The sequence below is a fragment of the Mytilus trossulus genome, chromosome 8 (genome assembly GCF_036588685.1).
Source record: "Mytilus trossulus isolate FHL-02 chromosome 8, PNRI_Mtr1.1.1.hap1, whole genome shotgun sequence".
In the NCBI taxonomy this organism is placed as follows: Eukaryota; Metazoa; Mollusca; class Bivalvia; order Mytilida; family Mytilidae; genus Mytilus; species Mytilus trossulus.
The window spans coordinates 70,117,278-70,133,107 of record NC_086380.1 but is presented as its reverse complement, the minus strand read 5'-3'; the positions used below and the strand labels follow the sequence as shown (position 1 = coordinate 70,133,107).

At 31.6% G+C, this 15,830-nt stretch overlaps 1 protein-coding gene across 1 annotated transcript; it reads left to right on the top strand.

The window, feature by feature from the left end:
- Positions 1 to 666: 666 nt before the first annotated feature.
- LOC134682094 (2'-5'-oligoadenylate synthase 3-like) lies at positions 667 to 15,429 on the top strand. Its single transcript, XM_063541691.1, has 6 exons — positions 667 to 738; positions 4,941 to 5,114; positions 5,503 to 5,767; positions 6,729 to 6,907; positions 8,019 to 8,206; positions 14,765 to 15,429. The coding sequence occupies exons 2-6, from the start codon at positions 4,947 to 4,949 to the stop codon at positions 15,336 to 15,338; spliced, it is 1,374 nt and encodes a 457-aa protein (XP_063397761.1). The 5' UTR covers positions 667 to 738; positions 4,941 to 4,946; the 3' UTR covers positions 15,339 to 15,429.
- The last annotated feature ends 401 nt before the right edge of the window (positions 15,430 to 15,830 follow it).

The window sequence follows — 15,830 nt, the reverse complement described above, 5'->3', positions numbered from 1 at the left end:
ATTTGCAAACCATTATTTGCTTGCTGCGTTATTTTTATATGACACGTTCATTTTACTTTTCTCAGTGTTAAACTATATCATTTCCCTCAAAATTTTGTAAAAAAAAGAATTCACTACAATGCCGTCCCTGGGAGTTTTTTAAGTATAAATGTTCCACATTTGACCAACATCTAAAAACATAAATTTCGTCAAATTTAGGAAACATTTTACCCCACACAACATGTGTGACAAAGTACTGATACACAAATTTAGTTTGTGCTTGTAGAGGTAAAAAGAGTAGGATAATTCTGTAAAATTATTCATAATTGTGAATGAATAAAAATTCACTATTATGCTGAATAAATTTCTGCAATTTGGCAATTTTATAAGAATGCAGTCGGTTTTTGTTTAAAGTCGAAGTTTTTTTTTGCAATTTGAACTTCTTTGTTGATTTGTATGATTCAAAGGTTAATTATGTTTTTATCAAATTAATACTTTGCTGCTTTATTACACAAAAAGGGCATTTTTATTCAAATATAAATTTGCCAAAAACATTATAATGGAAATGCTTACATATAATCGTGACATTTGTTTGGGAGTTTAAATCCACACTCTTTTTTATCAATGAAAATACTATTTATCAATTATGTGAATTGGTGCATGACATATACAAAAATCGATATCTGTGTATATAAGTTGGTATAACTTGTGATGTGTATGACAAGGCCGATGGATATTAAATAACACTAAAAGGTTTTTGTAAGTTGATCATGCTTATTTTAAAGTGCATTCATATCAGCATTTAGCAAATATATTTTAACATTCTTTTACAGATTTAAAGGATATACGATTTTAAAATTTGTGATCTCGTTAGATTATATTGGATGCAAGGATTTAATTTCATTTAAATGTTTTTATGTTTTTGACTATTACACACCTATCGTCAGTTTAAATAAACGTTTATAGTACACACATCAAGCAACAATAAAATCCATTCGATTCACATTATTTAAAAGGTATATAAAGCGTTATTCCCCTCGTTTTTTTCAAACTGTATTTTTAGCTCATTGTTTTATGATACTGATTTTTAAGTATTAAATTATTTATAATTCTATTAACGACATTGATATATAGCAGCATGGTTTTTTTTTAAATAGTCTTCATTTTGTAAAGGTTATTGCACAACCAACTTGATTTTACAAATAGATGTTTATTGTATTCGAATAATTGAGAAAAAATTATCTGTCCATAATAATTTTAATACTACCCTACCAAACGCATTAGGTCATGTTTCCCTGTTATCCGTTTCTATATATATGTTCCGGACCATATGAGTATTTGGACCATATGAATATATACTCATATGGTCCGACCGTACGCGTATGGTCGGGGTAATTGACACTCTTTTACAGTTTACTTTTAATACCTTTAAACTCGGCATATAATGGGACCGGTCATTAAAAAGACGCTATCATATAGGTAGTTTTATTAATTCATATTATGCTAAAAAGATTAGCTAATTTCATAAATTAAAATTAAAAGTTTAAAAGTCTCTGGAAAGTAACTTAGTTTATATAGTTGTCTTATGAATATGATGTTTTGCAATCAGGTTACTATATTTGAGATCTAGAGCTTCTTAAAAAGTAAAATCACAAAAATACTGAACTCAGAGGAAAATCAATTTGGAAAGTCCATAATCACATGGCAAAAATCAAAAAACAAAACGCATCAAAAACAAATGGACAAGAACTGTCATATTCCTGACTTGGTACAGGCATTTCAAATGTAGAAAATGGTGGATTAAACCTGGTTCTATAGCGCCAACCCTCTCACTTTAATAACAGTCTCATCAAATTCCGATACATCAAAAACACCGTACAAATATGAAAATGATCGTGCGCAACCAAGATTGCAAATGCAAAAAATATGTGATGCCATGTAAAAGTAAATAACACCCCAAGCCTAATGCCAGATTGTAATCAGCGATGACAACTATAGCATCAATAATTTTTTTTACGAATTACAAAAATAATACATTGTAATGTAACCAGCATTGTTTTTTTTTTTAGATATAGTTTTTGTATTATTGAAACTTTTATAAAGTAATTTGAGAAAATACCTATATGGGCCAAACACTCATATGGTCCGGTTCGTTAATAACCAAACGAGTATTATACCCATATGGTCCGACCATACGCGTACCGTCGGACTAAACCCGTATGGTCAGACCATATGAGTATACGCATATGGTCATGACCATATGTAACAAAATATTTGTTCCGGCGTGACATTTGTTCTGCTGGAACAAATTTCAATGGAAATATGTTCCACCGGAACTTATGTCACAGAAAATATGTTCCATCACTATAAAATTTGTTCCGGAACTAATTTTTTTAACCAAGTGTAAAATTTGTTCCGGAACAAAAATCACAGCACCATGAGTTTTGTTCCAATATTAAAATTTAAAAAAAATAAGTGAAATAAGTTCCTGTGATATTAGTTTTGAACGAAGGTATATTATAGAAATCAATGCAAATGTTCTGCTTCAAACTATTTCACAGAAAATAAGTACTGTGCTTGCATGGGGTACATTTGTAATTGAAGGCATGACAGTAGGATGAAGATAAGAAATAAAATGTATGATCATGTGTCATAATTTATATCTATGTTTTATTGTTTATGTGGTATTCCACCTCCTTGTTTTCTGTTGATCTGTCATGGGTGTTCCAATCATACATGTTCTTAGCTATGCATGGTCATTGCAGTCTTTAAAGAGTGTGTCTTTTGTTGCTTGATGTCTTTTAATATAATTGCTCAGTCACTTTGTCCTTTTCAAAAGAAGTACAAATGTTCATCTTTAACTATTATAATACCTTTTTTTTCGGAATGACTTTTATTATTATTTTTTATTCTTCATTTTCCGGGTTCATAAGTGTCATTTTTAGAATTATTAATTGAGTATGTTAATAAACTTTTGTTTTACTCCACATGATCCAAATTGTAAAGTTTACACATTTTCTATTTATCCCAATATCAAAATAATACATGTTTTTTTTATAATGACTTAAAACTCATTGGTAACAAGTGCTCAGTATAAAAGATAACTTGCTTAACCAGTGGAACATATTTCACAGACATGAAACTTAATTCACCAGTTGAGGAACAAATCTCATAAATCCAGAACTTATTTCACCAGGTAAGGAACAAATCTCACAAACATGGAACTTATTTCACTAGGTAAGGAACACATTTCACCAACCTAGAACTTATTTCACCAGGTAAAGTGTGGAACTTATTTCATAGAGATGGAACAAATTATATAGAAATTGTCTGTGAAAAAAGGTCTCCGAGAACATATTTCCTGTGAAATTAGTTCCACTGGAACATTTTTCACAGGAACAAATTTTGGCGTATGGTCCAAATACTCATATGGTCCGGAACATATATATATTGGCGTTTGTGGTTGTTGCGCTTCAGTGCTCCTGATGCTCCTTATAGTTGATGTGTTGCACTCGGTTTTGGTGTTTAAGCCGGATTTGTTTTCTCTCAATCGATTTATGACTTTTGAGTACCGGTATACTACTGGCGTCTTTATTTATTAACTGCGAATCAGGATGACTGATAATTATGCAAACGCATTTAGTATAACACGTGTACAACTATTATCATGACAATGACGGTATACATATCGAAGACCTCTCATAATCATTTGGACTACCAACAATTATACATAATCCTTTATCAAATCGAAACCACAACAAAAACATCAAAAATAAATACACAAATGTTGAATGTATGAAATACCGAATCACGTCGTATAAAAAAATTAAACCTCTATGTTGCAGACAGAATAATTGAATGGAAATAATGGACACACGGTTCAATTAACGCACATATTGACTGCAAATTGTCGTTTACAATGCATACTTTTTTAAACAAAAAATAAAGCATTCGTTTGCTTTTGATAAGATTTAAAATAACCTTGGCCTATACATATACGTGACAGAAGACAAACAACTGAATAAAAACACAAGATAGTAAACTAAAAGGAGAGGAAAACAAATAAAGGCAACAGTAATATACCGATGTTCAAAACTCATAAATCGATAGACAAAAACAAATCCGGGTCATTAACCAAAACCGAGGGAAACGAATTAAAGAAAATGACGACACAACATTAAAATGTAACACACACACAAACGAACTAATCAGAAAAAATCCGATGCGAATAACAAATATACATCAAAGCTAAATACATGAATTTGGGATAGAAAAGTAACATGACACGTCTTATAATAATGTGAATTCACACTCAAATATAAGAGGAAACAAACGACACAGAAGAAACACAACATTAAAATGTAACACACACAGAAACGAACTATAATATAACAATGACCATATTCCTGACTTGGTACAAACGTCACAAAAAATCCGAGGTTAAATACTAGTAGGCTTTCCAGAAAGGGATGCTGCTCTACATGTGACACTAGTCGGTTTAACCGTGTAATGATCATATACATTGCGTATAACTGTAACCCTAACCCATGTAGTCATCTGGTAAAGATATATCTACAATATCAATAGTTTTGAGAAAACTACATTAATTTACTTTGAAATTGTGGCAAAAAATAGTTGTAATTGTTACAATTTGCTTTATATTCTTTGGATTGTGAAATTTATGACAGGTTGTCGTGTGTATAAGTTCTACCTATGATATTTCCATCGTACTTTTTTTATTCTCTTTCTTACTGACTATTCCGATTATAATGAATTGTAAAAAAATATCTGAGAGGATCATGATAAAACTGCACCTTAATTTAACTTTTGGTGAATCAATAGTTATATTACCCGAATTACTTTATACCTATAAAATGTAAATGGATGTGTTTACTCTTTTTGTATACCGTTCGATTTGCGTAATACAGGTTGCATACTGCTGTTTTTCATTTATAATGTAGGCAAACATGAATGTTCCGTTCCAAGGGATGTACCAAGGTGAAACCCTAGAATGTTTCATAGACCGTCATGTTCGACCAAATTACGAGTTTCTACAAAGATGTAGCCACATAATAAACAGAGTTGTAAGAACTATACACCGACATCCTGGGTATAGTGTTAGTCAGATTATCAAGGTAATGTTATATTCGTACTCCGTTGGTAGTGAGTATAAGTGAGGATTATCTTGTGCAATTATCTTCAACTTTGTATTTGATTGGCTTTAAAACTATTTTGATCAGAGCGTCATTAATGAGTCTTATGTAGACGAAACGTACATCTGCCGTATTTAGATATAAGTATTTTAAATAGGTACGCTTGAAACATCTGTTACACAATTTTGGCTCAATTGGCAATTTTCATATAAACGGTGTTAACAATTTGGTGATGCTCGTTACTTAATTATTTTTTTCTTAATTACCAGCACATAAATATATATTTTGCAAATAATCAATTATGACCAACTGTTTTAACATATATCTGAGTAAAATAATAATGAAAGATTCCGTTTTATTCAAATTCAAGGGAGGATCACTTGGGAAAGGAACTGGAGTTAAAGGACATTCGGATGTTGATCTACTTGTAGTCTTGAATGATTTCAAAACTGTTGACGAACTAGCTAGTCAGATGGATAATATACTAAATGACTTCTCTTATTACCTGAGCTCATGTAATGGTATAAGAATTGTAGGAAGAACACCATACACACTCCAATTCCAGATAATGTGTGACAGTGGGAACGACTGGCATGATGTTGATTTGTTGCCGATAATTGATATATGGAGCACCTGTAAGTTTTATTTAGATGAACTGTCTTTGTATATTTACAACTTGGCATTTTGATTGCTCCTTGTCGTACACTTAATTTTTTGTTTGTTTGTTTTTTATAAGTTTGCTATCACAAAAATTGTTTAAACTGGGTACATAACTTATCCCAGATGCGAAACCAGATTCAGTATGAAAGTCACAAAAACAGATCATAAGACTTTTTGTGAGATTAGACAGAGATGTGTATTATCAGTCAATTCATTTTTGATTGTGATTGTAAACCATGTATAATGTCAATTTCAATCAGTTTTTTTTGTAAGGTGCAACTAAGATATATAGACGCCGTACGATCAAGCAGAACAAAATGATTGCCTTAAAATTAAACTTGAAATCATGTTATTCAATATAGTTGGAAGTCGTCATTCTATGTCAATATCGAGAAAAAGATTAAATAGGAAGACTTTTTAGTTTTTACAGTATTCTGAATATCAAGTTCACTGGGGTATCTGTTAACTAAGACACACGTACTAGTTACTTATTCACAAAAAAATACAGCTATTAACATAATGTCATGTACTGTGCTACAACCCTAGACGATTAAAATACTCAACCAAAACTAATGTCAATTACATTGGTATAAGGTCTAGTTGGCTGAGTTGTGTAACGAGATTAACAACAAATTTTTACACTTATTTTCCGGAGACACCACTGTCCAAGATAAGGAGGACAGTTGGGAGTTAAGGAAAAGGTTTAAATCTGCCATATTATGTATGTAACAGCCTAGTTCAAAGGGCTGTTATAAAATTGGGTCGTCGTCGTTTGTTGTTCTATATATCTTTTTATCATTTATAGTTGTTTTTACTTTAAATAGGGCTTTACCTATTGTTTGAAATATTTAGGTCACCAGATCGTCGTTTGTTGCTGACTAACTGGTTATTAAAAAATCTTATAAGAAGTGCTAAGTTTTGAAACTTTATCTTTAGGGTTGTTCGGTCTTGTTGGAGGTCCAACTAAGGCATACAAAGAAATGGTCAAGAAACCGCATCTACGAAAATACTATGCAAAGTGTTTGTGTAAACTGCAGATTGAGTTTGTGAAAAATCGACCATGTCGCGTCAAAGATTTAATTCGACTTTTAAAATATTGGAATAAAACAGAAGGGGTATGTATAGTTACATTCCCACAGGTTACACAAGCATGTTAATGTTCGACCAGAGTCCGTATTCAAAGACATTAAAAGAGGGACGAAAGATACCAAAGGGACAGTCAAAATCATAAATCTAAAACAAACCGACAACGCCATGGCTAAAAATGAAAAAGACAAACAGAAGTGAAAATTTTCCCTGCTCGACCAATACTCTTGATCAATACCTCTGTGATCATGAGGGCTGAGTTTCAACACGTTGTTTTGTCTGCATATCCTTTTACATCGATTGTCTTGTTCAATTATTATTTTGGAATAGATGGATATAATTGTAATCCCAAATTCAAAATGCAAATATTGATCAGGATCAGTTCTTGGCAAATTGCAAGTTCTTCATGGTCTCGTTAAATGTAAACAACGGTAACTTGATATAATGTGACACTCTTTGTTTGCGAAGTGTAATTAACCATGATTGGATTCTTTATATCTCTCAAAAACCTCTAGAGAATTATCAATTTCTCCGTTATACTTTATCCAAACCATAAATGGGTCAACCTTTTTATCCGGAAAAGGGTATCAAACGTAAAAAGTAAAATTGTTCCGGGATATAATTTGGCATATTGTGTAAAAAAATGCACTGATCTGAATATGTTACAACGATCGAAGAACAATTTAGTAGATTTGTTGAATAATGGAGGTAACATTTTCTAACAGCTTACAGTTCTATAGAAATATATTGTGTGTCTGTCTTTGCTAACTTTTTCTTAATTTAATTTGAGTTTCTCCCGACACTTGAAAAAAAACCCAAGAAGATAAATTATGCTCGATTTTTCAATTTCATCTACATTGTACAGGTTTAATGACAGAGTTCATTCCATTAACGATCCAAGCTTTACTGATTTTGTCTCACTAGAGAACTACAGCACACACAGCTTCTGCCGACTCATTTGTGAACAATATGTTTAAAATAAAAAGTATGCTATTTCTATTCTTTTTTTATTCACGAAAGTGTACTACTCTATTTCATTTTGAAACACAAATCTTTGCTATAACAAGACCTTGTTTTATTTAGAATTAAAAATCGATAAAGAAAGACGAAACGTTATAACACTGATGTTGTTTTTTTTAGATAGGAATTTCATCATATTGTTTAGAATTGATTGTCATCTGTGTTTGGCAACGAAATGATTTTTGTCAGAACTTCACCATGAGAACGATGCTAATGGAGGTTGCTAATCAGCTAATTGATATAAATAACATTGCTGTATGTTGGGGTCAGCACTATACTGCCCACAAATACGTTCACAACTTAAGCAAGTGAGTAGATATTCACAAGTTATTGTATACTTTAGGTAAAAGACATGATAACAGCTTAAGCTATCACTCATTTGAACTAGTCCAATAATATGAAATATCATGATCTAACAATCAGTTTGAGGATTTCCATCCACTAATGAATCTAGTATTCTTTATTGGCATGATGTATGTGGTAAAAAAAAATTGTTTCTGATGAATACATTTTTTTATAAATGTACTCAACTATTGCATGTATTAATCTAGGTTATTCAGTCATATTCGACTTATAAAATCTTAAATTAATGATACTGTTGTATAAAGACACTTGTCTCATATTTCAGACATTAGCGTTTAAACCCACTGCATTGGTTTAAATCTGTCATAAGCCAGGAACCTCTTGTTCAGTTGTTGTCTTTAGTTGATGTTGTTCATAAGTGTTTATCGTTTCTTAAGCTTTATATATAGTAAGTTGATAAGTAGATAAGTTTTTAAATAGTTACATGTGTAATAACAGTTAAACAAAATACAAAAATATTACATAAACAATAAAATACACCCGACCCAGTGAACATATTAGACCGTTAGTTTTCCGGTCTGAATGTTTCATAATAATCATTTTTTTCGATGCCCTTTATAGCTTGCTGTTTGATGTGAGCCAAGTCTCCGTGTTGAAGACCGTACTTTAATCTCTAATGGTTTACTTTTTACAACAAATGTTCGTTTGGCTGTGTATCAAGTATGCAGTAATGTTCTTTCAGAATGCTAAAAAAAACTCCGAGGAAAATTAAAAAGGGAAGACCCTATTCAAATGGCAAAATCCAAAGTTCAAACACATCAAATATATAACCAGGATTATAATTTAGTACGATAACGGTCATATTCCTGACGTTGTACAGGAGTTTTCCTGTGTACAAAATGGTGGATTGAACCTGGTTTTATAGCTTGTTAAGCCTCTCACGTGTATGACAGTTGCATCAAATACCATGCCTTGAGTAGGAAGAATATCAGGTTCTCTGAACATTTCAACATATCTTTAAGAGGTTAGAAGATAGCATGATGCACATTTCTGTACCTATCCAATATACCTTTATTTTCCGCTGCAGTTCAAATTTTTCCTTCCTGCAGTTGACCTCTGTAACCTGACCTAACTATTGAACATATATCTATTGATAATAATATCTCGTCCTGAACATGCTTTAAATTTGCCTTTGGACGTTAAAGGAGCACTAGCTGTCAAATTCATGTTCACCGATTTAATTCAAATTCTCATATTTTACTGATAACATACTTACACGTATATCCAAATGAAAAAGTATAAAAATAATGCATCAACTCGAAATTATGTATCAGCATTTATTGCGTATTTAAGTCTAGACGTGACCTATGTCACCTTAGAGGTAACCTTCCGAAGACTAGCGATGGTTATATAACCCGAAATAAACATAAAGGTATATATAAATAGAAAGTGAACTTGTACAATTGGAGGATTCTATGGTTGTTGTCATTCATATTTTAGGTTAAAACAATATGTTAATAATACCTTTTTTTATCTGCATTAGAATGAGTTTTTGTCGATCGAATCAGTCAATCAAATGGTTTATCCTTGTTTCACTTCAATTTTGACATTCTTTTCATTTTAATAACTGAATCCACCAGTTTCATGCGAAATCAATCTCTACTTAAGAGGTTCAATTGAATTTAACGTGAATACGGATTTAATGCGGTCGAATTGTTTACTAGCAAGTGAATAATTCACCAGCGATGGGTTTGTTTTGCATATTTTAACAATGCTGAATCAATTTGGCAACTGAAAGCGTAAATTTGAATTTTACTATTTTACTTTCATTAATGATTGAACCGAAAAATAGATTATATTTTGTTTTCTTTTTTGCAACAATCGTTCAATCAATCAATCCTGTTCAATATTATAGAAATCTTTATGCATTGGTCGTGCAATTGCTTGGTAGCGGGATAGAGCTAATTTGAAATCCTATATTCATAATTAATGTAAAGAAATTTCAAGCAGTTGTGAAATGTTTGCACACTTCAACATGTTCAATGTAAATTTACGACTTTTCGTTAGGGCAACGACATTCCTGAAGCGATATAATACAGGTCGTGTATACTTTTAATATGTCCCAAAAAATTGAAAACAACAAGTTTTATAACTTCTGGCGTCCGAAGCGCTTTTCTGGATTTACCTTCATCAGGAACGCTCAAAGTCAAACATTTGAAATCCGAAGATGTATAAGTACCGAAACAGTTAAAGAGCTATATATCAAAAACACTTAAAATAAATAGCCAAATTCATCTAAAGCCAACTTTGCCTGAGAGAGTTGAAACCTTAGTTTTTATAAGTTTCAAAATTTTTAAACGGACAATTTTAGTAAAGTTTGTTAAATCATGTCAGTACCGAAATACTGACTACTGAGCTGATGATACCCTCGGGGACTTATAGTCCAATATCAGAGGTATCGACCACGTGATTTAAAAAAATTGAAAACAACACGTTTTATAATTTCTTGCGTCCGAAGCGCTTTTCTGGATTTACCTTCATCAGGAACGCTCAAAGCCAAACATTTGAAATCCGAAGATGTATAAGTACCGAAGAGCTGTATATCAAAAATACCTAAAATAAATAGCCAAATTCATCTAAAGCCAGAAAGAGATGGGAAAGATACCAACAGAACATCCGAACATATGGAGCTTACATATCAAAGCTAGTTCACTACGACCGTGTCTGTTGTGACGTTTTGGATTTCAATGAACGTAATCTATTTGTTACTTGTAAATCATTTAATCCTGGATTTCATTACCACGATTTACTTAAAACGTTTACTAAAGTCTTCCATAAATTTAGAGAGAGATTTGGTGTGGGAGTCTGGCTGTACCTGTAAAACTTTTAACAAGATAGCACATCCTTTTTTACGGAAATATAATTTGTAGTTCGTTATAAAATCAAACTAAATAAAATGTTTATAAACATATGAACTTGCATGGCTATACAAGTTGTTGATACACGTATCTTGCAATTGACATTGCACAAGGTCGTATTTTTTCTCTGACTGTTTATGACGTCTTTACACTTAAACCATTTGATGTGGGATGTAAATTGATAACTTAGAAAAAGATGCATACTTTTTTCATCAGTTTTAATTCATTTTGAAATGGCTGTCAGTGACTGCAAGTTCTCTTCGATCTGTACTTGGTGTTGTTGTTGCGATTTATAAGTCCCCTGCCACGTCCAGTCAGTGTTGTACTGCTACACCGCTGTCCCATGGTTAGTGCGCCTTCACACTATTTTGATCAACCCCTTCACAGTCTGAAGTTGCCTTCCCAAGTCCAGAGCCTGCAATTCAGTGGTTGTATTTTTTAGCTGCTTATCATATTTGTTTTTCGTGAATTATTTTCGATATATATGTTACAGTAAATAGGTGAAATTAGGAATTACACGTAATTACTAAACATTTCAGTAAATACCTGTAATTACTAGCCAATTTAGTATTTACATGTATTTACTAGTTGTTTCAGTGATTACTGGTATTCACTGATTTTTTTGGGGTCTTTTTTACAGCTATATACTAACTTGATATTTTTGTTTTAAAATTAAAGATAAAATTCAAGATACCAAATAAGAAAGTAAAAGGTTAGGTATTTTAGTGCTTACTTAATTAAGGATTAAGGAATATAAGGCACATCAAAAGTGTATACTCTTTAGTGTTTCTGAATTGAAACTGGAAAATGTTTTTTCTAAAAGTTTTGAAACTCCCTAAAATCATTTTCAGCATGCAAGACAATAATATTAATCTGTGTTTCTCTTTTTTATGAGTTTTTTAAGACCTCCAAACCCGTAACAGAATTTTATCATTGTTTTTACTTGTATAATAATCATCTTTGTGTGGATTGAACAAGTCAACTAAATGGTCCATCCCTTTTGTTTTACTTTCAATGTTGTCATTCTGTTTCTTTTTCTCGAGCCGGCGACTAAAGTCGCAAAAGCGAGACATAGCAAACCATTCTGTCGTCAGAAGGGTCCACAAATATTCACTATGTGGTTAAAGGTCTTTAAATTCTGATAACTTTCTTAAATTATCCTGGATTTGTACCAAACTTTAACAGAAGCTTGTTTATGATCATAACATAATTTTCAAGAAGTATTTTACTGATGAATGGACTTAGTTTGTATGCCAGTTAACATATCATTCACACTGTGGTTAAGTTTTAAAATGTTAATAACTTTTTCAAAATATCCTGGATTTCTACCAGACTTGGACAGAAACTTGTTTATGATCATTAGATAATCTCCAGAAGTTCGCAATAAAACCTCCTTTTCCGTATATTCCTTATGAATGGACCAATTTTCCAGTTAACCCTACATACAATCTGCGGCTAAAGATTTTTTTAAAATCTTTATTAGATTTTATAAACCATCGTGGATTTTGATCAAATTTGGACAGAAGCTTCTTACGGTACTAGTCAAAAGATAGTATCTGGAGGAAAATTTTAATATTTTTTTCCCATATTTGTTGAGGCTGCGACTAACAGCAAAAGAAGGCGAGATACTGGGTCCCGCGAAACCCTTACAATTTTAAATCTGAATACATGCGTAACCTATCTCCAGCTAGGGATTGAATTGAATCCGAATTGAAGGTCACATTAATACGTATTCAATGAGGTCCAATAATTCACTTACAAGTGCACAACTCATCAACCAGGTTTCTCAGCTTATTTTAGTAAAAAAAACAAAAACATATTTTTTTTGTATATCTTGTAGCTAATGCTCCTATAAGAAAAAGGTACATTTTAGGCTGGTCCCTTTTTGAGAGTACTCACTGATCTTCTATAGTTGGTATTACCATAAGCTTTGATCAGCTGACCGTATTACAACATTATTTTACTGTTATTATCCAATCACCTTTGAGGTATTTAAATACCTATTGCCTGACCAGTATAAAAAATTGCCAACACAATTTGTCCATTTAAATTGTACAATAGGTATTGTGAGAGCTCGTCTAACTACCCAGTAAAAAATCTTCACTATTCCTAAAAGGTAAAATTTATATGACTGATAGCCAGCTTGCTTTCCTCGTGTATCATGACCAATGTCCTGAATAGACTATTCTATTTAGATATGGGGCATTTTAAGCCATTTCTTTTTGTTTCTAAATAGTCAAGAAGGAAATGTCAATCAGTGAATTTAGTTTATAAAAAAAGTAGATATATGTTTGCTTCATGGTGTTTTTAATGTGGGATGTATTTTAAGTTTCTGATTCCTGTCTGATATGGAGTTAAAGTGTTTGTGAAATGGATTCTTTTGGATAGCCCATCTAATTGTGAATAATTCTACAAGATCAATTATGTGTGGCTTGGTGTTTTCTAATGGGATATATTTTCATGTTATATTACGATTCCTGAAATGGAATAGTAGTGATGCTAAGTTTCATTTAATATTCAGGATCTACTTCAATTGGAATTACTGTTAAAAATTTATTTTCAATATATCAAAAAAAGTACAAATGGCTTAGTGAATAGAAAGTTCAGTGCTTTATTCTTCATTATGAAAGTGGGATTTACCAGCAATGATTTATTTGTGATTGTAAGCAAAATAATTAAATTCACAATAAATATCTTTATTAGAAAGAACAAATAGAGTGTATTAAATGTAAAATATTCCATACCTAAAAAGAATAGTCCATTTAGGACATTGGACATGAGGAAAGCAAGCTAGCTACATGTATCATTCATTTAAATTAGCTCTGTCAAAAACAAACCAGGTAAATATAAAGGTAGTTAAATGACCACCTGTTAATAATAGCTCTCACAATACCTATTGTACAATTTAAATGGACAAATTGTATTGACAATTTTTTAAACTGGTCAGGCAATAGGTAATTCACTTCTGCAAAGGTTATTGGATAGGTACAGTAACATTTAGTAGATAGGTGTAAAAATTCATTTTAAAATTAGTAATTACTGGTAATAACTGGGCTGTTTCAGGAATTACTTGTATTTACTAAGTGCATCGGGGATTACATGTAATTACTAAAGTTTAGTAATTACATGTAATTCCTAATTTCACCTATTTACTGTAACATATATATCATACCTTCCGTTTTCTCGATTGAATTGTTTAACATTTATCGTTTCGGAGCCTTTTATTTCTGACTATGCAGTTTGGCTTTTATCATGTTTATTCATGTTATACGGTGACTTATAGTTGTTAACGCCATGGTAAAATAGAAAAGGATCAAAAGACAAACAATAGTAAAGAAAACACAAAGACTGGGCAAAACTCTAATACTTCCAAGTAAATGCACTCTAATTAGGTTCATAAGAATATATAGAGTTTTTGTTATTCGTGTATATGATGTTGACACTACACTTTTAGTGCGCTGCTTGAATACAAGGTAGCAAAAGATCTCATAAAAAGATGAGAAATAAAACAAAACATGTTCCTTTCAACACCATTATTTTCAATAAAAAAGATAAACGTAAGTTAAATTAAATTAAATCGTCATTCCTTTACAACATTTACAATATACTGCAACATTAATTAAAACTTTAAAATATATTTTACAGAAAGCCACCATATATCTTAGATCCAGCAAATCCCTTTCACGATCTCGTACCAGGAACACATTTTGACTGGATGCATTTTCACAACAACTTCAGTCATATACAGGAGCATGCTAGGAATCTCAAAATTATGTTAGGCGGCGTTCCGGAAACGTGGGACTGGTATAGAAAATGGTTTGCTGTGATTTGTTGTTGTGTTTGCTTGTGTATGTTGGTAATAAGATTCAGGCGAATATTTAATTTTGTCTTTATTTCAATAGCGAAAAGCTATTTAGAAATAGTGAAGTCTTTGATGGACTTAATCATTTCTGCAACTCAAACTCAAATCACTCAATCTATAAATGCAAAGAAGGTTGATGTTGAAGAACTTGTCCCATTGGAGGATCAGCCAAAAGATTCAAGATATAAATTAAAGCTAGGCATTGCTGCATTAATTGGAATGTGCTTTTTTGAATTGGCTTACAACACATACACAGTCACAACAAATGCAATGAAGCTATGGAGAATTTGTAGTGTTTTTGGACGAAGATATGTGATAAGAAGAATAAAACATATATTTCTACCTTTTAGAAAATGAATGTTTCAAACAACAGTTGTGTATGAAATAAATTGTTGTCAAGATTCAGATCTAAAACTTGTGATATGATTTTTGGTTGAATATTATATATGGTAGCTTACAAATATGATATTAGTTGTCGTCTTAGTGTGCATTATGATAGGTAAATATCCTAGATCCACTAAACCCTTTTATGATAATCTACAAGGAACACAGGATTTACTGGATACATTTTCACCCATACATAGAGAATTCTAAGGCTCTCAAGATGGTGTTAGACATATAAAAAAATCCTAATCACCCTTCGTATATAACAGTTTAAACAAATTCAAAGAGAGAGTATCAAAGAACAACAATCAATATAGAGTTCAACAAAGGACAACCAAATAAGATATACTCTGGATTCATATATTTTCGTGGGAATCAATTTTCGTGGATTGAGAAAAATTTGCATATTCGTCTGTATACATTCCTTTATAAAATTTGTAATTCGTTAAATATACATTCGTGGTT

Coding starts and splice junctions, on each gene's coding strand:
- LOC134682094 (XM_063541691.1), top strand. CDS start 4,947: ATGAATGTTCCGTTCCAAGGGATGTACCAAGGTGAAACCCTAGAATGT. Junction 5,115..5,502: donor GTGTTAGTCAGATTATCAAG/GTAATGTTATAT, acceptor TTCAAATTCAAG/GGAGGATCACTTGGGAAAGG. Junction 8,207..14,764: donor TACGTTCACAACTTAAGCAA/GTGAGTAGATAT, acceptor TATATTTTACAG/AAAGCCACCATATATCTTAG.